Source organism: Python bivittatus, unplaced genomic scaffold (genome assembly GCF_059951505.1).
Source record: "Python bivittatus isolate LINGU-HERP-01145 unplaced genomic scaffold, Pbiv_v1 ctg000790_np1212, whole genome shotgun sequence".
Lineage (NCBI taxonomy): Eukaryota > Metazoa > Chordata > Lepidosauria > Squamata > Pythonidae > Python > Python bivittatus.
Genome location: NW_028277110.1, coordinates 5,024,466 through 5,048,597, shown reverse-complemented (window position 1 = coordinate 5,048,597; position 24,132 = coordinate 5,024,466). Strand labels below are relative to the sequence as shown.

The window sequence follows — 24,132 nt, the reverse complement described above, 5'->3', positions numbered from 1 at the left end:
TAATCTGTTTAAAACTTTCTAGGATCAAAGTCTTATTTAGCTTATGTCATTTTTTTTTAACTATTGAACTTATAATTAAAATTTTCTTTCATTAAAGATTGAAGGAAAACTCACCCAGTGTTTTCAGACTTGTTGATCCAAAGGTCTCTAATAGCTTAAAAAGTAGTTAACAGTCAATTTCCAAACATGATTAGAAAAGGAAGTTTGTGAACTTAGTATCCTTTAAAAGACACCAACTGCGGTTGCAAGCAATATGGCTATTCCTGTCGTCTCCTAGTGTTCAAAACCCACTGGGACTGCTGTCCTGTGGCCTCCTCGCATGGAGCAACTGTTCAGAGTACAAGTGGGTGATCTTCCATCCTGTCCTTGTCCGGAGAGGTTCTGAAGTTCTGGTTTACTTGCCAGCTCTTCATTCTTGGCTGTAGTTGTGGGATCTGCTTTTTGGGAGCCATCTTCAGTCCACCATTTCTTCCTCCAAAAGCCCATAACTGAATAAGATCTTGTCAATTTCAGGCAGCAGGGCCCTGGGGAGAGTACTAATCAAGGTCACAAAGCTGAGCTTATTAATCTGCAGTTAGCCTTTATTAAGGAAGCCCGAAGAAAAGCTACTCAGAAAGAGATAGCTTGTTAAGATACTCAAATTTTAAGGCTATGTCTGCTGGATGGAGGACATGAGGACAAAAAGGAGGACAATGTCCTCCTTTTGCTAGACATCTGGTCACCCTATCCAAAGTGGGTTTCTTGTGCAACCATCATTTGCCTTTTGGGGACTGAAGTATGCTCAACCATAAAACAGCCAAAAGCAAGCATCCTGTGATGGAATGGAATTATGAAGGCCAGACTCAGGGAGAAAAACGTTTTTCTCCCTGAGTCTGGCCTTTATAATTCCATTCCATCACACATCCTCAGATTCAGATGACACCACAGGTCAAGGTCCTAAGTATCCCCCTCCTCATATTCCAGCTTAAGAAGATTTACCCAATTTCCAAGATTGAATCATGCCCCCAACCTGGTCATGGTGGAGCTCCTATTAGCTGCCACAGCACATTGTCAGGTTCTGGTCAATACTATTTCCTGCTCTCACAAAGTCATCCAATTCACACAACGTGTGAAGTCTTGTGGTGGGCATCCTTTAACAGGCAAGAAACCACACTTCACATTCTTTGGGATGGCTGGGAAATGCAGTGAGTGGGGCAATGAGGCAATGAGGGTGGGCCCAAGGGCCTCTTTTTCATGTTTGTGCCGCCACTGTACCACCATTTCCAGCAACAATAAGCAGAGTTAGCTTTGAAGACCACTCACAGCTCCTCAGATCTCCAGTTTGCTGTGTGAACCCAAATTATAGGTTAATCAAACCATGGTTAGGCTATGGCTTAGCATAATGGGAGAAAACGGCCTATGCTACCTCTTTTCCCCATGCATGTTAGTGAAGTCTTGAAAGACATCTGGTGGGCTTAGATTGGAAAGATTTAAAAAGTGCAATTGGTCTTCAAATAGTATTATCCACTGAGTAATTTGGGGGCAGTTTCTCTCAGGCAGCCAACCCTATTTCACAGAGCTATTATGGGGCAGGGGATCAGGCCCCTCCCACCCCCACTCCCAAGCTCCTTGGAGAAAGGCCAGGCTGGGGCCGTATTTGATGGCATGCAAATCCAGCACGTTTAGAGAGCAGCAGATGGAGACTGCAGCCTTGTGCTGTCTATAATCTCCCATTTATGTTAGACACGGCCCCCTTGATCTGTTTCCCACTGCCGCTACCACCAGCTGTGCTGCAGGAGGGGCAAATGGACTTTCCTGGGGGAGCAGATGCGAGCACGTGATCTTTCTGAGAGCCAGTGATGTCGATCTATGTGCTGGCTTTGGAAAAGGGTTGAGGTGGCCCACTTGGGACATTGTTCTTGGAGCAACCCATGTTTTGTTCCTCCAGCAGGAACAAACTAAGGTTGCCAGTGAGGTGTGGATAGGAAACAGTGGCCCTCGGGTTTGGCATAAAGGTGAGGTGATGACTGAGCAACTGGGCTGGAATGAAAAGTGAGGTTTCCTTTTGGACCCATGTCAGAAAGGGGGCAGGTCCAAACTGTTCCCAAATGTTCAAGCGCCTTTATGAGTAAGATTTCTTTGTGAAGACTTGGCAGACGGTTGCATATTCTGTCAACGAGTGTGTGTGTGAGTGTGTGTGTGTGTGTTATATAACCCCAAATTATGGCACATGTCAGGCTGTTTTTCTAGGGCATCAACCAACAGTCTATAAAGCTGCAAGAGTTCCCCAACCTGGCCCCGAGACCATTAACTCAGTCTTTTGCAAACTTGGCAACTTTAAGACAGGTGGACTTCAGGCTGGCTGGGAAATTCTGGGAGTTGAAGTCCACACGTCTTAAAGTTGCCAAGTTTGTGAAACACTGATCTAACTGGCAATTTGCAGGGTTGGAATGCTTTATAAGGAGGCCTGGCTGTGTCTGACTGGATGTTCAGAAAGGACCTTTCTCAGCCTTGTCTGGAGATGCTGACTCTTGAGCTGGGATCAATGATGTGCCAAGTATGTGTCCAACCATAGTTCCACTGAGGAAGAACATTTCTGTCCCCTAGACCAGTGTTTCTGAAGCTCAGCAACTTTAAGATGTGTGGACTTCAACTCCCAGACTTCCCCAGCCAGCTTCATGCCCTAGACCATTCCCTGCAACTTTGTAGATCAGAATTGGCTAGTTTTGTTCCCTGGATTTCAAGGAGGTCATAAATACCTCCCTTGGTTCTTGCCAGATGCTCTGCTACTTGGACTTTAATACTTCTAAAATATTATTTTAATTAAAAAAAGAAGAAGAATGAAATGAGAAGTTGGCCTAGGGCAAATTAAGCATCCAGGTGCCAGCTTCAGCTTAATTTCCAGGAATTCCAGTGCATGGCTGCAGCCCAAAGTTTTGCTTGGAAGCATGCCCCCCTGTCCAGGGGTAAGCTGATAGGGAAGGAAGATCCTGGGGGGTGAAGTTAAAAGGTATAACAAGAACCATCCTCCTTTGCTAAAGGAGTTTTGGTATCAGTCCACACCCATCTTGTGAGTGGGAAGACTCCTGCTGTGGCAGCCATTTTATGGCCATGCCCACAAGATGCTCTCAGGATGGCCCCCCCAACCCCAGTGACCCACCTTCCTCAATCTTCATGCTAGGGGAAAATCAACTCATTTTGTGCCCAAAGGATTCCTGTTGACCCACTTTTTTTGGCCAGGGATTCTGCTGCTCCAGCTGAAGCCTCAATTCCGTCTGACACCGTTCATTCCCCTTCCCTTTCCGCTTCACTGGGAAGCAGATCGGTCGCCTAAAAGAGAGCTTAGCCCACCTGAAATTAGAAATGCAACTCTTTTCTGGGGTTGGACTATGAGACCTCCAAGGTCCCTTCCCACCCTAGGATTCTAAGGCTTAGCTTCCTAATGGAAACTTTGCACGGTTTCTTTCCTGGGATCATTCGCAACCCATTTTTCCTGTCTGAACTGAGCTTCAGGCGTGCACGACCAGCCCCATTTGCCAATAATTAATTAATAAATAAATAAATAAATAAATAAATAAATAAATAAATAAAATGGCCAGTGGTACTTTTCCACTGCTGAAGGTTTCTTAGTGCAGCAGGTAACTGTTTGGGCAGGGGCCAGAAGAGAAGCCGAGTTGCAGATCAGACGTAAAGCTGGGGTTTGAACTTGTCTTGCGGTTGAGATGGCGTGCTGATAACGCTTTGTTCTGTTGGAGAATGTACTGTCGGAAGCCCATTAAGGATGTGGGGAAGGGACCGGAGAGGAGAAGGAGGGGAGCCGTGTACGTGGGAAGTGATGGGTTTGGGGATCAAGTGAGGATGACTCATACCTTTGGCAGGATTATATGGGAGGCGTATGGCTGACAACTGGTGCTTTGAAGAATCGGCCTACAGCGCGGCCTCTGTTTGCTGATCTAGAAGAAAGAACGGGCCACGTTAAGCAACGCGATTGCCACCCCCGAGAAAACAAGCTGCTGTCCCACGCTGAAGCAAATTCTTTCCAGCAGCTAACAAAGACATTTTCTGCAGGACCACTGCAAAGAGGGGTGTTTTTAAATGCCGGCCACTGATCTCATCATAGCACTCATTCTTCTGTTTGGGGGGGGAATCATCTTAAAAGAGGATCATCGCTTCCCCTTGGGGTAGTTTGGCCTTTTGGCCAAGATGAAGATGGGTTGCAAACCTGGAGTGCAAGAAAGTTGCTTTTAATCTCAAGCAGGACAGCTCTCAATTGTTTTTGTGCCTGGCTCTAGTGCAGTGTTTCTCAACCTTGGCAACTTTAAGATGCGTGGACTTCAACTCCCAGGATTCCCCAGCCAGCACGGCTGGCTGGGGAATCCTGGGAATTGAAGTCCACGCATCTTAAAGTTGCCAAGGTTGAGAAACACTGCTCTACTGACAGCAGAAGGAAATCCTACAGGACCAGGATGTCGCAGGAAGGAGGTCAAAACACTCAAGAAGGTGGTCAGAACCATGCAATGAAAGCCCCACCCTTTTTTACATACGGAGCTTTGATCGCATGGTTGTAGCTGCCATTTTGATTTTTTTGACCTCCTCTCTGCAGACACCCTTGTTCATGATCTGGGAAAGATCTCGCTGAGTGGATCCTCTTCGTAGCTGGAAGTGTCGTTGCAATGCGAGACGCAGGAATCTGCTGTTTCAGAATATGGATCCCAGCTTCTCTTCCTTAACCTTGTCTTTGATCATCTGTAGTTTTCTTATTCAACCAGATGACCAAGAAGGGTGTGTGTGTGTGTGTGTGCGCACACACCTTCATTCAAAAGTGATGCAACAGTCCCCAGCATGGGTAATAATGACAAAATCTGTAGCCAACGAATATGATTCCAGATGCTTCTATCTGTCTCATTTGCCTTCTGCCAAACACATTTCAGAGCTAAATAGAGATGGGGAGGCAAAAGGCGGGGGGGGGGATCTTGTCATGACCTGTGTTCTTAGCACATGTTTCCTAAAACTTTTAAAGCCTTAATGGGTACATTCACACAACATGCTACTCTGGGTTAGGCTCCCTCCCTCCAAAGGCTGTGCAAATGTAGCTTGTTGGAATGCTTTATAATTTGATCTATTGAGCCAACTTAGCAACCTGATGAAATGATTTCTGCAAACCCAAGTATAGAGTTTGGGGTATTCAAGACTTGCCTTAAACCCTGTGCGCATTTGATGCCTAGGTGACCCACAGTTCCATTGGGAGTATCTGGCAAGCCCCGGGCTCTGGGGAAGAGCAAGCCCGCTGGCCTTTCCTTCTGTTGGCACCCAGCATCAGGTCTACAGACAGAGAGCTCACCAATCCTCCTATAAAACAAATGAGCCAACCTCTCGCCACCTGACACCCTTGGCCATGGGTATATGTGTGTGTCCTGGGGAGTGTGTCATTCTAGCCACTGAAGAGTTGCACTCCCCTGCCATCAACTGCAATTTGCACTGCTAGGGATTGGAATATAAACCCTACACTGTGAAACATCTGCTTCTCCCCTATGAGGCTAAAACAGCCGCCCTCCAAGAACAGCATCTGCTGGTGCGCACAGACTTCCTGTTGCCTTGATCAGTGGTGGTCTGTGTCCTGTAGCTTTCAGGTCTGCTCTGTGTGCTGATGGGGTTTAAGCCGCAGACGTTTCCCTGCGGTGGGGGCAGGAGTCATTATTTGGCTGGAGTTGCTGTTCTCTGGTCAACAAAATCAATCTCTCGCAAATGGCTGTGTTCCTCAATAGATTTCAGATAGTGCTGGGAAGAAATTAAGCATCCCAGTGCAAAATCTGAGCGCCGCTTGCTTTAAAAGAACATTTTCTTCCTTCATTTGCAGGGCAGAAAAACAGTCTTGCAATCAGGATGCTTTAAACGTTCCCAGAATGTTTTTATGTTCAGGGAGGGGGCATTGATAGGAGAAAGATGGATGGTTTCTTCTGTGGCCCACCTGTCTGGGGAGGAACATCCTCTTGGTTGTGGTCCTCAGGAATATAGCAAGTCCCAACCTAGCAAATATATGTAATCTGTAACCTTGGGGTGCCCTTGAAATGGTGGCTTGCAGGTTGAAGCTTTGTGTGCTATATACTAAGGCGCACCCACTACTTTTCACCACACATTTTATTTAGGTTATCCCCTGCAGTTGAGTCCAGCTTTCTGGTTATGCTATTCTGAGCCCCAGACGGCCACCACTTGGGTGTCTGGCAATGTCAACATGTAACTCTGCATTGTTTCTGGATGTCCCAAATGCAGCTGGCTCAGGATTAGATGACAGTGTAACTCCAGCCAGAGGGCAGGATAGGATTAGGGGAGTAGTAAAATGATGGCTTGTTCTATAGTCATGAACAGAGTTTTTAATTTAGTAGATCACTTCAATAGAGCTTCTGAACATCACCCACTTGCATGAAAACTATCGGAATAGTATATACAGTTCATCTTCCCTTAAGGTCTCAGATAGATAGATAGATAGATAGATAGATAGATAGATAGATAGATAGATAGATAGATAGATAGATAATATTACATTATGTCATGCTCCCACATATGAAGTTTTACATGACTTCCAAGAGGGAGGGAATCTCTATTTTTATATATCCTGTGTGGTGTTTTCAGTTACATTAACCACTTGGAGGCAATGCAGAACCACTTTCATTCTTAATGGGAGTTGTCAGACTACATAGCCAGACCTTCTTCTATGGGGCTCATACCCTCTACCAGGCATTGAACTCATGGACTCTGCCCTTTAGGTGACCATACACAGTGCATTAGCTTCATGAGATATTCTGGTGCTGAAACTCAGTGATGGCAAGAAGGGATACAAGTAGTCCTTGTTTAGCAACTGCCTTGTGCAGCGACTGTTCGCAGTTATGATGGGGATGAAAAACGAACCTTGTGACCAATCCTCACATTGACGACCTTCACAGGTCTGTAAAGCAAAGGAAAGCTGAAGGAAGGCTGTAAGCACTGTCACAGTTTCACTTAGCAACCACTTTGCTTAATGACTAAGTTGCTGGTCCCAATCGTGGTCACTTAATGGGGACTACCTGTATATGGAATCTGTCAGAATGATATATGTAGTCTGCCTTCTCTTAATCTCTCAGAGATTGAGACAGAGAGAGAAAGATACAGATGTTACATTATGTCATGCCCCTATGTATATTTTACATGATGCCCACCCCTCTTTTGCATGAAAACTGGGCAGGGGAAAATGCCCTGCTGGTGGGTGATCTGTTCTCCTCCCCTCCCCTATAGACTGTCTTGCAATTAGGCCTTTGGAGGCAGCCTGACATGAAAATCTGAACTGGGGATCAGCCACTGGTGCAAATCCCCTCCCAAAGTCCCGATCCTGGTGGGAGAGATCTCCAAAACAGTGGGTGCTCAGCGGGTAGGAATGGGCAGTTCCAGGAGGGGACAGCTGCTCTCTTAGAGCCCCCAGTTATGAACTCCCATGGAGTGAAATACGCTGATATTTCTAGTAAAAAAACCAAACCTCTGGTACCCAGGATGGTCATGCAGAAATGCCTTGTCCTGCTATCATGAAAGGCCCCTTTCTGGGATTCCGTCTCAGGGTTTGGCTCTTGATCAGTTTTCCTGGTTGTAAATAGACCTCAGAATACCTTCAGATGAACAGCGCAAGTTCTTCTGGGATGTTTCTGAAGCTCCCTCCCACCAGGATGGGGATGTGGAGGTATGGCCAATAGACCAAGCCTGTTCACGGGTTCCTTTTGAATGAATTTCATGCCGGACTATCTCTGGGAGATGCTTCATCTACAGAATCTGACCCATCTACCTGCTCTGTTAGAAAAGGAAAAGGTTCAAGTCAGGACATCTTTGCTCAGAGGATTTCTCCAGCTTAACCCAGCCTTTCCCAGCTGACAGGTTCAAGATGTGTTGGATGTACCAGTTCCAGAATTCTCACGGAGGTTTCTGGAAGTTGCAGTGCTAATACAGTGGCAGGTGACAGGTTTCAAAGCAACCTTTTAAAGAAGCCTTTTTTCCTTTTCCTTTTGAAAGCCCTGGCCACCCACTGCGCCAAGTTATGAAACAAGGATAATCACACAGTTTGCTGTGCAAATCTCATGGTTTTGCTGTTTGTTTTAATTAAAACAAAACACAGAAACACAGCTTTCTCTTTATTCCACATTACAAGAGAAACCCAGAAGGGAGGGGGAACATTTGGAAACATTTGTCAAAGTGACTCTACACCACAATTTACTTAACGTCAACAGTCTTTACACTCATCTGAAGTAGACAGTCTGATTTTGAAAGCACAAATACCTCTGAGTACAAAAACAAGCAAATTCCCCCCAGGAACTATATGAAACGTTCATCAGGCACAGACTGATCTAAAAACAATAATTCTGAACAAATCCAAGTATTTGGTTTAGGAACTCCCCACGTTTCCTGGACAAGTTGCATAATGACAAGTAATGGTTATGGTTTTCTTGTGGATTCAGCTGGAGACATGACGTCCCCTCTGCTCCCCAAGCTGCTTTGTTTGTGTTGTGTATAATATCTCACATTTGCCTCTGCTAAACAAAACCTTGCGTGGTTTCAAAAAGATCCTTCAGCAGAATACACACAAAAGATAACTCTGTGCTCAGGAAAGAACCCAGACTTGCTTAAGTGACTTCCTTCATTCCTTTTTGTTAAAACTACCTTCAGCCTCAGTCTCTCTCTATCTAGCTTTATATTGTCCCCTTGTGTGAGCACACATGCGAGCTGAATGCTCTCTTTTGATCGCAGAGCATTGGAGCTGCTGAATCTGCACACCGCTATGTTCAAAGCAGCACAGAGGGTTGGAGACCTCTGATCCTCTGGCACTTTCGAATCTGGCACTTTTTAAAAAGATTTTTAAAAACTCTGAGAAAAGGTCTGGTAGACTGGACAGAGCTGATGAGGCTGTCATTCTTTCTAAATGTCCAAGGACTCATTAATCTTTGCAAATGGACTTTTTCCTTCTCCAACATTTCTTGAATTAGCTGTGCGACTATATGGATTAAAACATTTTTTTTAAGAAAGTAGATGCACCCCCCTCTCCTAAATCTTTGTGTTTCTTTTTGGAAGGAGAAAACATATAGCCAAACCTTGACCGGGGCTAACATTTATTCAAGCACTGATTGCTCTGGGATAAAGCTTAGATTTAATTCCAGAAGAATTCATGGTGGAACCTTTTTATAACAGATAATAAAGATTTAGTTTAGGTAGGTTTGTGTGGTAACAGCAGTTTGTTTGATATTCTGTTATCAGTGTACCATCAACCACCATGAGCTCTGATTGCTTCTCTAGCTGCATAATGCAGAAGAGCCTAGCTCAAGGCCCCAGATGACACGCTGGAAGGTGAATGCTTGAAGATAAATGATGATGATCTTAGATTGATATCTCACCTTTTCTCCAGGAGCTCAAGACACTAACATGAGGTTCACCATCATATTATCCCCATAAGAACAACCTAGTGAGGTAGGCTAGGCTGAGATTTTCTGGCCCACAACCACTTGCTAAACCTCCATGGCTAATGGTAGACTTGAAACTGCCTTTCTGCAATTCTAATCACTATATCACATGGGCTCTCTGTACTTTTTAACGTGACATAAGGGGGGGAAATGATCAGATGCATGGAAAGGGCCCCTGCAAAGTATATTTAATTAACTTTCAATTAAACGTAGCTTTTTCCTGCCTCATCTAGTTCGGAGTACCACCAAATGGTACATGACTGGCCAAAAGTTTCTCCCCCTTCTGTAAATGGGCTTTGTTTGCAGGAAGTTCTCCCGCATTAATTTGCATTCCCCTGCGCTAAGGTATTCTGCGTCTCACATTATCTGCACTGTTGATGTGTCCACAAATATATTGCCATGTGGTGAAAGGGCACCACTGGTGTTTATAGCTTGCTGGGAGAACTTTTCCAGCATTCATCACAGTTCATCCCTGATCTCTTTCCATTAACCCAGGACATCTGGGCACAGGACCTGGCTGCCCCTGGCATCCTTCTCCTTGGCACTGAGCCAATGTTCACAGCAATTATTGCAGACGGGCTCATTCACTTGCCAAGGTTCGTGCCTGCAAAAAAGTATAACTTGCTGTTGGCAACCATGGCGACGGAAAATAATTAATGTGTATTTAATGTGACTGTCAAGACAATAAAATGTGTTTTTGCAAGACATCCAATTGAAGAAACACCTTAGTATTATAGACAAATGAATAATCTGCTATTTATTTTTTAGGTTCCAAATTTATAGTCAGGGGCATCCGTGGAGGAAGAGGGGGCTCAGAAAGTCAAAATAGGTCTTTGATCCCATGGCCAAGGGGGTCATCTTGACTTTGTTGACTCCCCTTCCCCATGGATGCCTGATCACAGGGCTGATGGCTGGATCAGACTACCTTACAAGATTGCCAGCACTGCCGTAAAACGAATGGCAAAGCCCCTTTTGTGCCACCCAGAACAGGGATGTTTGATCCTAGCATTCAGTGGGGGGAACTATAGATTTTTCAATCTTTGAAGAAATGCAGCATATCCTCATCTTCGTATTAACTTGAGATCTGAGAGCTGGCAGCCTTGTGCACAGGCAAGTGTTCACTACTTATTGTAATTGGTCACCAACATCTCCAAGGAAGCAGGCAGCTTTAGGGACTGCCTCATTGTAATTATTGTTTTCTTAATCTGGGCGTTGGATGCAAACTTGCATCATTCTAAGCCATAATCACAGTAGCTCATTTTCCCAGGGTATCTGCAGAGAGAGGACACATTCTAGTTTCTGCAGACATATTTTGGATATGATGTGTTTTTGGTAGCCAGGCTCATCTTTTCTGCAGAGTATGACAGATTGTCTCAGCTCTTCACTCATGTTGTATATTTCCAGGCAGAAGCTGATGCTTAATTCATGGTGATAGGAGGCAGTATGTTTCTTCTTCAGTCTTCTCCTTCTAGTTTCATTGTTTGATGAAAGAGGTTGTGCTCAATTTTTTTTCTCACACAGGAGAAGAGAATTTCAGTGAAATCTTCATGGGTGGAGAAGCTTCTTCTTGGTGACAAGGTGACCAAAGTGTTTGTTCTGTTCTATGAAGGTTCTTGCATGGTAGAACCCTTTCTCTAGAGGCTGCAGATCCCCCTGCTTGCCAGGCTTCCACTCCATTACAGGAGTGTCCATGGGGAGGGGGGAGTAAAAAAAGTGAAGATGTTGGCTGTGACCACATCATCAAAGTCCCACCCTTTTTTACATGCAATGCATTAAAAAAAAAGAGAGAGATGAGGTTTTGATAGCTACGGTGGCCATCTTCATTTTTTTTATCCACCCCCTGTGGATGCCTCTGAGGGAACTCTTCCAAGGGGGCTTTTTCCAACAGTAGGGCTCCTTCCACTTAAGGGGAAACCTCCCCATGATAAATGGTTAGAGAAGATCACCTATTTCCTCTAGATCAGTCACCCACCCAATTATGTTGCCTATGAGTTGGATGGAAACTTTTGAAAAGCAATCTGCAGCTTAGAGTATGATGAACTGTTCAGTGCATTCCCAAAGCAACAGGCATTTTTAGCGTGGGGGAGTCACGAGACAGTGTTCCACACCAAGACTGTGAAATCTGAAGAGCTTTCACTAAAAGCTTCGCTTGAGGACATCGGATCTCCAAATGGGACGCCTGGCTTGGTTTCTCCACTTCCTGGGGTCAAATGGCAAAATCCAGCCATGACTGGTAGAGAAAAGGTCCAAGAGAGCCCCAGAAGGGCCTGCTGACTTCTCCATATCCTTGTGCTCCCCAGCCCTGGCCTGTTAATTGCCTCCTGCTCTAAACAAAAGGAGAAATTCCCAGATTGAGGTGGGTCCTTCTTCAGGGAAGAGGAGAAACCTAAGGAGGTCTGTTCTGGAAGTGGGGCTGTAACAGGATACATGCATTTCAAATGCAAGGGCAGCGAAGGACACAGCAAAGATTCGGCTGCGGTGTTAATTAGGTTGCACACCCAATGCTGGAGTCACATACTACACTCACAGATACTATGGTTTGGTTTTGGCTTAGTGCAGAGATAACCTGCCACCCAAAGGCCTCACCATACACCCACCAGCTCTTCATCTGCAGCCCCCTACATGCAGACATCGTGCTAACAACAAGTGGCCAAATATCCACATTTCCCAATCTTTGAAAGCCAAAACATGGGGAATGGAGTAGGAAGCCTGTGGAGCAAAACTGTCCCGTTCCCTAACTCCTGAAGAAGCTGAAAACAACAGGCTAAAATATTTCTCTCCCAGCCGTTTTGGGAATGTTAGCAGATCAACTGGACTTCCTTGAAGGTTGGGATGTTGAACTGTGGCCTCCAATCCCCACGGCTTTCTTTGTTATGCAACCCCAGTAAATGGGGTTAGTGCATTACATCAATTTGCACAATTATGACAGCTAACCAAGGACTCCTTTGGACTTCTTGAATTCATTCTACTGGAACAGAGGTTCCCAAACTATTCCTTCATATGGAACGCTGCAACATAATCAAAACCTTTTCTACTACATATGCCACCCGTAGGAACAACGGTATATGCATTTTTTTCTGCTGGCATCTACAGGACTCCAAAATGACATAAAAATTATTTGGCCAAAATCCCATCAAATGGCAAAATCTCATGAGTCTCTGCGCCTGAATTCCTGCAGGCTATCCAAGATCCCTTGGATCAAACCTTGGGAACCGTTTTATTAGAAGCACACATGGCTTTCTTAACGGGACCCTCTGTTCAAAAGTGATATATTCCAAATACCTGAATGTGCCTTTCTGCCAAAGTATTTTTTCGGCTCTTGAACATGGAGAAGTTAGGTTGGAAGAGGAGGTAAGCAATTATTTCAAAGTCAACCAAGGCTAGAATTCTTACCACAGAAATGTAATCTGAACCAGTTGTCATGAAAGATCAAAATTCTCACATCTATAAAACAACATTTTTTTCTTTCATCGCCTCTACCTCAAGGGAGAGCAACCCTTTTGGCAGTCCAGTATTCAATATTATCTGAGTTCAGAAACCATAGTACATGTGGGTGATGGCCATGGTGGTTTTGTTTAATGAAGCCATGTTAGGTATATTTTATGAGTTACAACACTGGCTTCTTACCAGGGGCATCCGAAGGGTGGGTGACCAAAGATGAGGATCGTGATCAAAACTCGGATCCGTTTTACATGTACTGTGCATGGAACACATGTAGGAAAAGGTGAGGCTTGGAGGTGGCTGCCATGTTGACTTTTTAAAACCTCCTTGGCCAATGCTGATTTCCCACCTCAAAATGACAGGGAACCATGCCACCGATTTTGAGCAACTGTGGCCACAGGTGGCTCTGAGGGCCACAACTACTGCCAGGCCCCTGGTTGCTCACCCTTGATTTACCCAGAAGGAAAACCAACTATACAAAAAGGAAAAAAAAGGCATTATTTTATCATAACATGAAGAGTTAGAGCAATTACATTTAACATCTGTTACATACGATTGTCTTGGGAAGCAGAGACATTGCCCAAAAGAGAAAGGAAAAAGCTTTAGAAAGAACATCTCTGGGAAAAAGAGCCACAAAGAAAACTGAAGCGTTCTTTAAAAAAAAATGCAGGGTGTCACCCAACTTGAATGGGTAAGAATGCAATCAGGTTACATGGAACGTGCTGAGATCATGCCGGTCTAATTTCTCCTCTAGGAGACAACTGGATCAGAAGGGCTTCTCCTGCAGATGAATTTTGAGATTTGGCATTTCACCCCCGGGGTGGATGAACTGGGGAGGGAAAACACAGTAGCTAAACCTCCCTATTAGCCTATGATGAGGTTTTGCTTTCTGTATCTTGGCTTAACAGGTGCACCCCAAGCGTTACAGCAGGAATGGCCAACTTACAACCCATACATGACCCCAAAGGGCAAGGCTGGATTGTTTGACCTCTTTTTATGTCTGATGGGACACTTTGGGAGATTTTAAAGGGCAAAAGCCACTTTGTAGAGCAGTGTGTCTCAACCTTGGCCACTTTAAGATGTGTGGACTTCAACTCCCAGAATTCCCTAGCCAGCATGGCTGGCTGGGGAATTCTGGGAGTTGAAGTCCACACATCTTAAAGTGGCCAAGGTTGAGAAACATTGTTGTAGAGGCTTAAGGCACTTATTTATTTATTTATTTATTTATTTATTTAATTAATTAATTTAGATACCACCCATCTCACAGAAGTGACTCTCATTATAGGCTGGAACTCCATCCTGCCCGAGATATGTCTGACTCCCACCAAGTCCATGTTCAGAAGAGCTTTGAAAACTTAGGCCTTGGGTTAGAGTGGGTGGCAGGTCCTGCCTATCTGATTGTCTTTCATGGTTGTGTCTCTTGTGGTGTTGGGGTGATTTATTTTAATGATATTGTATTATTGAACGCCACCCAAGGTTGTTGTAGAGCTGGGTGGCCTTATACAATCTGAAAATAAAAAATAATAAAATACACTTTCCTGTCTGGAAAGTTTTAAGGGTCAAAATGAATCCTTTGGGCTTCTTCAAGCCTCAAAGCTTCCAGTCTGCCTCTCCTCTTCCAAAAACAGGCCAAGAAATTGTGACATCACTGGCAAAACCTCCTGTTGCCTTCAGCAAAGACAAAAAGGGGAAAAGTAGCCTGCAGCCTGGAAAAGCTTGCCTCTTCTACCTTAGGCCTTACAATGTCTGAATGTAATCAACTGTAGTTTATTCAACAAACTCAAGTTTCATGGCTATATCTTAGAACCTGCAGAGTTTTTTTTTTTTTAAACCAAAATCTGGAGTAAGTGGGTTGTTGAGAAGTTGTAAAGCAACAGATGGTACAGATATTTCCAATGTATGTTTTATACTCTGCAGGCGTACAAGGCTGTAAAATAACAGCATTAAAGGGTACAACCTAGAGATGTAGAAATAGCATGGTTCTGCTGCTGGGATACAGTGAATATCCATGGAGAAAAAACTGGAGGCATCAAAAGAAAGTTCATCCATGTGGCGGGGTTATTCTATACTGTCTTGCTCCATAAGGAATCCAAATACTCCCAAATCTGGATTATCTCTAACTCTAATGCCCAAACTGGGGAAGGAATGATGCTCCACAATGCCAGACTCATTGTGGTTAAACTGCGGACTGTGGCACATGGCGGGAGAGATTGAATCCATCCTGTTTGGTCCATTGAAGGTTGCCTTCTCCAGCCCCCAAGTCCTGAGATAAAGTTCTAACTGTGTGCTTTCCTCCTGGGCTTTACAGCAGCTTCAGGAGGGATGGAGCTGGGATGAATCCACAGAAGAGACGAATGGTTAAAACTCCCGCCAGTGGTTCTTTGGGAGATATGAAAATGCACCACCCTTTATCTGATGACCCATATTTAGCTTATACTATAGGGTATGGCAGGACTGACCCAGCTGTTCTTCCCAATTACACTTAACTCTCATGAGCTCACAGCACATGGTCACAGATCCCTCACTGAAATGAGGAGCAGCCATCTCTGCTGTGGTCCCAGCCACCACCAAGGGAGCTGGGAGGTTGTCACTTCCATGGTGGCCCAACTGGGATCAGCCTCAGTCTAGGCAGGGTTGCGATGGTGGTTATCCACCCTGCTCCATTTTTCCCTTCCTTTATACAGCCATAGGGAATTACATGGAAAGTAAAAAGAGAAAGAGTTGCTAAGGCAATCCAACTTTTGCCAGTGGTGTGGGAGATTAACATTTCCCTTGCTCATGTGACGCAGTTGACCAGAGAAAATGGGGTTAGTCCTCAACTAACCCTCTCTGTTCTCACTGAGGCCTGGTTTTAGCTGATGACATTACCTGTTACCTTTCCCTAGGGTAATTTCTGAATAGGGTCTAGCAACAGCTTGTAGACAGTCAGTTACTGGAATTTTCACTGGCCTCCAGCATGGTGTCAGAAAAGCCAACAGTCACGGAGTTTTTAAAAACATGTTTTCCTTACTTTTAAATAGATTCTGTTATATATTTCTCCAAAGTACAAATATTACAAAAAAGCTCACATTACTGCAATTTTAATCTAGTCCCATTAGTCTTTGATTTAAATTTTTTTATATAAAAACGTTTATATCCCACTTTTATAAACATCTGTTTTCTGATTTTGCACAGAGAACGCCGAACTGGCTAATATCAGTAAAGAATCAAAGCAACTAAAGAACAATAAAGCATTAATACCAATTAAAAGGGTATGCAGGTGAATGAACTAATTATTTTGTGGATTTGTATAACAATTCTATTACTTAAAAATTTAAATATTTGAGAAAACCTAATGCAGCTTTCCTGCACCCAGGCCTTCAGGGCGGCATTGGACTACAAGTCCCAGCATTCTCAGCTGGCATGGCAACTGCCCAGGAGGTCTGGGAATTCTGGGTGCAGAAATCTTAAAACAGCTGAAGACTACTAGATTGGGGAAAACAAACATACAAACATTCTCATAAAAGATGTTTGAAGGATGGGTTAGAAATAAACGATTTGTGCAGAGGTTCTCCACCTATTATGGATTGCACCATGGGGCTGGTTTTAATGTTGTTCTTGCTATACAGGCATGTAGGATGCATTAAAATCCAAGGAAACCCCAATTCAAAGTCTGGGTAGCCAAGGGACATGGGGAGGGGGGAACCAAACTGTTTTTCAGCCTGTTGAGCATCAGCGGTTCTGGTGATGGATGGCAGTGAAGAACACAGACCCTGAATAAGGCTAAACACCAGTAAATCTGCATCTCAGGAATGATTTGGAAAACTGGGAAATGAGAAGCAAACCAGGAAAGAAGCCTCCATCAACTTGGACCTTGGTGCCAATCTGGGTTCATGTTATGCATTAGATGATCTGTTTCTCCTCGTGGCTTCTCTTGAGGCCCTGAAGAGAAGACTTTCCTTCGCCAACTGAAAGTGCCTCCACACAGCTCCACGTGGCCCTTCCCCTCTAACAGGAACTAAAGTCAGTTTCTTCATCTGCAGCCCTTGGCATACATGCCCACTGGGTGTTGGTGTTGTTTTTTCTGATTTATGCCTTTTTTAAAAACAGCTTTGGAAATGAAGAATGCCACTTCTGCTGGGCAGCAGGCCAATCCTCCAACCATCTGGGAGACCCAAGTACAATCCTGGTATGATTCCTACGTATTGTGCCAAGAATAGCCTGTTAGCTCAGGGGGCACTGATTCCAGTATCCTGTTTCCAACGAGGACAGCAACATTTCCCTGAAGCCCATGAGCAGGGAGTGGAAATGACAGCCTCTCCTCCCAATTTTGCTTGAGGGGAGGAAGGGAGCCCCACACCAGCATTTGTGAGCTCTTCCCAGGCCAGTGGGGTGTTCTTGGGGGAAGGACCCCATGTCTGGGCATGGAGGGACAACAAATCACGGGTTCTGTTAGAAACAAAAGTTTTAAAGCCTTCTCTCCAAGGTGCCAAATTGATTGTCTAATATATATATATTGATTTACAGAAGTGTCACCTTGTGTGCAAAGTGGCATAACAATTAGCTAGGGATAATGTGGGGGGGGGGGGAATACAAATTGGCACTTGGTAGTAGACCTTCTTAGAGGGACCAGCCATGTCCAGACAGATTTCAACTTTGGCCATTTTTGGACTGCTGTTCTTGCTCGACTGCCCATCTTCTCCCATTGCCTTCCCCAACTCCACTTGTGTTGAGGAACTGCAGTGTTGGACTACAGTTCCCACGGTGGGTGGGAATAATGGGGGCTGTAATTCCAACATGACCTGGAAAAAACTGCAAGTGTCTCTGAAAACACACCCAAGGATTTTATGGAAACCATTTTGGCATTATTTAAGAAAAATGGTTTACAGGATTACACACAACCCAGCCCAAAAGAGTTGATGTTTGCAGCAACAAGCTGTCTGCTGAAGATGAATGTCACTGCAGGACCAAAAAGCAATTTTATGCTTTACCAAGTTTAACCTTTCAGCTAACCACTTCCTGATGTCCTCCCCAATACGCTGTATGACTGCCACAAAATCTAAGGTTTGACACTGTTTACGCTATTTATTATGCTATTCTCCTCTAAGACAAAAGTGTTTCAGATTGCTTTAGTTCCAGCCACATGTCACTCTAAGACTCATCCGTTCTTCAGCATTGCAGACTTAGTGGGGTTCCCCAAACACAAAAACTTTATAGTGGGGTTCCAATGACTGTATTCTGTAAATTGGCTCCTTACAGATATGTATATTGGGGAATAGAATTCCCAACAGTCATGGTGGCTGGGAATTCTGGGAGTATTCTGGGAGGTTCAATATCTCGGGGGTGGGGGGAGGGGGAGAGCTACCTATTTCAGTAAATTTGCAATGAATGACTTTTAATTATTTTACTCGTTTACAACTTGCTGCCTCAAAATTCCTTCCATTTTTCCCCCGCTGTTTCTTCATCTTGGAAACTGACTTATCGAATAGTGAAGATGATTTATTCGTTAGTTTATTGAATAAGTCTCCAGACCATTTCAAATATGCTATCAAGTGGACTGGAGACTTATTCAATAAACGATCAGTTTCAAAAGTTCCCAGTTTGTCTCTGAAACTGGGAACATTTGAAACTGATAGAAGAGAGAAAAGGCCTTCTCCAAGCCGTTTTCTTGAAGGTTTGGTGTGATGTGGAGCAGCCAGGTTGTTTCAATTGTTTAGCAACACCTGATTGTTTCAAGATTGGATGCAGAAATTCTTGGCAATGATGATCTCTTTTTTGGCAGCAGACCAGGGGTGGAATGATGATGGCCAAGGGACAGATTTCTAGTTATTTGATATAGCAGGCTTTATGGATGAGAAGAAATCTGCCATAGAAGCAAAGTTCTGAATGTTGGCTTTGTTGTGATTCCACCTTCAAAATCTGGGCAGAAAAATGGGCATTGGGTGAAGATCAGTAGATCCAAACTGACACGCTGTGAGGCCCTGGACTTGTAGGACGGCTCCACTCCGGTGTGTGGGTTGAGGATAAGAACAGTGGGCTGGTGGGATTTTATGTGAGCCAAAATTCTGCTTTTGGAGACATAGGATAAAATTAAAATTGCAGCAAATGTAGTTCTGTAGGGGGACTCGAAACAGAGTTCATTGTAGTGGAAGTAAACCTAGTGACATCTACGGGACAAAGAGCTGTAACTAACCTAGGTCCTGTTGAACTCTGTTCAAGCAGGACTGAAAATGCTACCAGACCAGTAGCATTTAATGATACCAACTGCCACTGCAGGGAGACAGAGAGGGAGAGAGCGCGAACGGATGCTCTCTTTAGGGTGCAGTGAGCGTGGAGCTTAACCTGCCCACCCAGAACCGCAATCTTGTCCAAATGCACAGTTGCCAGTTCGTCTGCAGAGATGAAACGCGTCCTGCACCGTGTGCCCTTAACGGCTGCCTGATTTGTGGGTGCCAGCCTAGCCCTTGCTATCGCTGGCCGATGAACTTGCCCTGCTTCTGCAGAAACAGTTGGAAAAGCTGCCACGCAATCCGGACAGTGGCTTTTTCCCAAAGGAGAAAACCAAAGTGCTTTCGTTAAAAAGGTTAACCCACAACAAACGCCGCACAGACCCAGAGTGGGTCCCTCCAGATTCCAGACGAAAGTTTGCTGGCTCAGCTTGAGCGAGATGATTTCAGACAATGAAAAAAGGGTTTTGACGTTTGCACATCTGAGAAACCCTGGGGCCCCTGCTTCTCCTTGTACAGGGTTACAACCTTGGTCACAATCTGCCATCAGTATACAGAATTTTGGAGGGAGAAATATACCTTTCCCAAAAGATGGGTGACCCTAACCTTAAATGCCAAGGACAGATGGGCAAACAGGAAAACGTCTACGTGGGATTCAAAGCAAGTGCTCATTTGGGCTAAAACAATTTCTTTTTTCTTTGGGAAAATATCTCCTGTAGCTTTCTGTTGCTTCTGTAATCTGCAAGCCAGTTCCTATGAAGAGAAGAACTCAATCCTCTTTCCAGGAGATCACTGCTAAAGTCCGTCCTTCTTCCTGGGTGAGATCACCTTAGATCCATGGAGCTCCAGGCTTAATGGATACATACAGTATGTCCACATAGAGCCGTATGGTCTCCAGGGATCAGCCTCCCAACCTGAACCTATCGCTTTGCTTCTTCATCTCCTGACACTGGATTCTACACAAGGGCTGTAGAGTCTTTTATATGAAGGAACATCCTGTGCTTATGCAAAGATGGTCTTAGATAAATGCCCATTTGCCACTCCAGTTCAATGCCAGAAGAGCCAAGACACCCTTACTAGTAACACAGATTGTCCTAAGAGGACGTCCATATTCAAAGGATGATTTACAAGTCACCTTGAAATATGGAGCTACATAAACAGTCCTGTTTTTCCCCTTCCAGCTACCTCTCTTGAAACAATTACAGTGGGAGATCAAGCAAGTCCTGCAATGGAATTCCCCCAAATTAAAGAAGTCAGAGAGACTCCAAGATGCATCTTTCAGGACTCAAAGAGATCAGTATTTCCAATAGGCTCCCTCAACTGGAGCCAGAAATGAGGAATTATTCTTCCCTTTGAGATACATTTAATATGCAAAAAAAAAAAAAATCAAACAATTCACAACCCAATGGAACTGGAAGAAAGAAAACCCATAATGCCTAATGACATGTTCACGGACAGATTTCAGGGGATCAGGAAGGAAAGGTTGAACTTGCTAGTGAAAACTTCTCAGAAAATGATTCAGAACCCACCCATTCAACTATTGTCCTTCTGTCTCCATGAGTAGATACTAATCTACTTCTGAGAATTTGGCGGCTTCACAATGAACTTCTAATGGAGTTTCCAGTGGATTTAAACTCATTGTCAGCAAAATAACTAAGTATGGCTACAGAATCCATTTTGGTGGGAAGGAGAGAGGGATTGGTCCAACACAATCTATTAAAATGTTATCACAGTCATCTATGCATAATCTACTAATGTGCCAACTAGAAAAAAGTCACAGCAGGGAAATAAATGAGAGAACAATTAGAATGTCTTCGGTAGGAAAAAGGCAAAGCAAACTCAAAATCAACTTGAAAGCCACGTATTTGATCAGGATTGTCTTTAGTTTACCAACAGGATGATTTTCTGCTATCACTGAAGAGGCTAAGTTCCTCTTTCAAAAGATCTCGGCTCAGACAGGGATCAGAAAACGCTGCTGGTGACAGAGTTTACAACGTAGCTTTAGATGTATGCCTCTGTGGCTGGAGAACCTGGGAGGAGCTCTCCATTCATGACCATCTCTGAAACCAACATCTTGTCTTTCCCCGAATCCAGTCGTTTCTTCTTGAGCTGACACTGATGGATGAAGGGAACAAATGCAAGAATGAGGCCTCCAATTATTGGAGGAACTCCAGCAAAGTAGAAGGCAAGCTGGTAATTCCCAAAATGGTCACGGAGAAGTCCTAAAAAAGAAGAAGAAAAGCATAGAACATATAATAACAAGTGAAAGTCATCTGGGGGCTGTCTGCCCTTAGTTTATAGGATCTTAGCAACACTACCTTTTTTTATGCCCAAGAATAAAGAGACAGAGGGAGAAGAAAGAGAATTCTGGACTCAGATAACTATGTCTGGATTTAAACTTTGAACTGATAACCTGAGAAACCAGGATTCTGTCTACATGTCAGCTCTCAGCCCCAAGAACCAAGCTAAAAGGATGTCAGCCAGATAAAAAAAGAACCTTTTGACCTTAATTTGTCAGAGCAGCTCTTTCCACCCTTTTGATTTCTGACCTGTGCTGTTGGACTACAACAATCCTCATGATCAGACAACACATCCACTGGCTAAGCTGGCTGATGGATGAAAACTGTAGTCCCACACATAGGAAAGGCTGAGCTAAAATGTATCAAGCAGCATTTCATGATCCCTCAAAGAGCTGTTTTCTGGTCTTCACAGCTAAATGGCTCTGCTCTTAAGACTTCCCCATTCTTCTTGTAAGGGCTGAAGATGCAAGATGGGAACTAAGTCCAGACATAACTGATGTCAACCTTTAAGGCTATGAAAAGAACAGCTAAAAATCCATTGATTCAGAAAGGTGGAAGAAAGAAGCCTAGGATTTAAATCCTGGATCTAACACACATATACATAGAGGGCTTGATTTCTATGTTCTACAATAGGTTGTTATGACTTCTATTAATTTACAATAAAAGCTACTTATCTAGCCAGGCTGTGTCTTTGAAGCTTCTACAGTTAGTCCCTGATTGAGAGGTCATGTTTCTGGAGAAAGGAGAATTATTGCTGGTTCTGATATAAAGTCTGATGGATGGTGACAACTGGTTGCCGTTAGTTCCTTAACTCTGAGCCCTTTGCAAAGCACTGCTCTCATTTTAATAGGAGGCAGCCTGAACTAAATGAAATTTCTGTTATTATTTATAGCATCGAGCTGTAAAATTTGCCTTTGAGCCTTGAATTCAAATGGAAAGCCTTTCAGTTTTGCTTTTAATGGGTTTTAATAAAAATTACTTGCTAAATGTTACTTATTCCAAATTCAGATGACTGGGTTGGTGGGGGGCGGCACTCTTGTTTTTAAAAGGCACAAATGTGTTCCCAGAAGAAGGAGTAAAATTGGCCAAGGTCTTGCCATCAGGAACAGCTGCACCGTTTCTTGTGCAAATCTTTAGATCTTTTTAATCTGGGAAAATGGGCTTTATTGAGGAACATTTGGTTATTTCCTAAGCGGGATAATAATCAGGGGCTGCTGATAGTTGCCAAATTAAAAAGTATGTTTTCAAACACTGTTATAATTCAGCCAGCCTTGACAAATGGCCAACATATATTACTTATTATTGCTTATGAACCCCACTACACTGTTTTAGAGATTTTTCTTATACAAGCTGAAGCACAAATAATTTGATGGAGGTTAGTGTTAGCCTGAAAGATGAAGATTTAGTTAACAAATACTTTTGTTAGCTAGTGAGATGATGCATTTTAACCCCTCCTTTAGACATTTTGCTAACAATATAAAAACTAGTAATCACATGAGGATTTTTGAGAATTCAAAAGGAATTTACAAACATTATCTAAATCAGATATGTACAATCTGCAGACCCAGCTGCAGACAACTCCAAAATGTTTTGGGTGCCACTCCCTGAGACTTTGAACAGTTGAAATGTTTAATGGAAGAGAAGGAAAACTTTGATAATAACTAATTTAAATTAAATACAAATGAAAATGCAATTGAATTAAGTTTTCTTCTGGCCTCTCCTACCATTTTTTTCAAGTACAGCCCCCCATGAAAGATCACTGGGGAAAGAAAGAAAGAAAGAATGAATTTCAAAGCGAAAAGGAGCACCCAGACCCCATCACCCTCTTCTTCTTGCAAGTAAGAGTCTGCAAAGTGGGTCTGTCAGCCCATAGCATGTCGTCAGTCTCCTCCAGTATGGAGAAATCCCTGAGAACAAACCTGATATATCTGGAGGAGGGGGATTTAGAAGAGAGTATTTCGGTATTAGCTCAATTTGGATATCACACTAGACTGTGGCTGAGGAAATCTGCCTACGACTGACAGGGCAGCTGGAGTGACAGTTAGCTAGCAAATTAATATCAGAAATTACAGTATGCTGACAACCACGGTTTGCATAGTGATAATCCAAATAAACCAACCACGGTTATTGTTTGGCTTTCAGGAGCCATCCTATCCAGACAGATGGAAACCTGAAATAGATAAGCCACAGTACACTATGGTTTATTCATCTAATACATATTTGGCTGTTTAAACTGTGGTTTAGGACATTAATTATAATTCGTGCAATGATAGTTGAGCTACTGATTCCTGGCCAAGTCAAGGAACATATAAATCCTGGGTTAAAGGTGAGGGCCTACTATGAGGTTGTCCCTCCCCTACCAACTGTTCATACCTCACCTGGATAAGGACGTATTAGACACATTGGAAACAGCTAACTGAAGTCCTCCTCCTAGAGTTATCAAGCTGGACAATTCTCTCACCTGCAATTGGGGGGCCAGCTGACATTGGAATGGCCATGAGTCCCAGGAGATAGCCAATGGCTTGAGAAGCCTCCATGGGCCCAACCAGCTCAAAGGCAATGGGGGCCATTAGGGTGATGAAGAGTCCATCACAAAGTCCAAGGAAGAGGCAGACGACAATCACCCCCCAGAATGCTTGGCACTGTAGCAACATCATGCACATGATCCCCAAGATGATGAAGGACGCGACCTGAGGAGGCAAAACAGTGATGTTGTTCATCAACAAAAACATACGT

At 43.9% G+C, this 24,132-nt stretch overlaps 1 protein-coding gene across 2 annotated transcripts in view; it reads right to left on the bottom strand.

Annotated features, from left to right (window-relative positions):
- Positions 1–8,071: 8,071 nt before the first annotated feature.
- The window catches only part of SLC16A2 (solute carrier family 16 member 2), a 91,163-nt gene continuing 75,102 nt past the window's right edge, over positions 8,072–24,132 (bottom strand). Inside the window, exons 5-7 of one of the 2 annotated variants that reach the window (XR_015793594.1) lie at positions 23,858–24,086; positions 14,072–21,318; positions 8,072–13,954 (exon numbers count right to left, since the gene is read on the bottom strand). Coding sequence is in view for 1 of the 2 variants with exons in the window: in XM_088129177.1 (XP_087985303.1) it covers positions 21,098–21,318; positions 23,858–24,086 (450 nt within the window). In the remaining variant the exon portion in view is untranslated. Of the gene's footprint in view, positions 13,955–14,024; positions 21,319–23,857; positions 24,087–24,132 lie in introns of those variants that run through there. The other variant, XM_088129177.1, reaches the window with a different exon arrangement.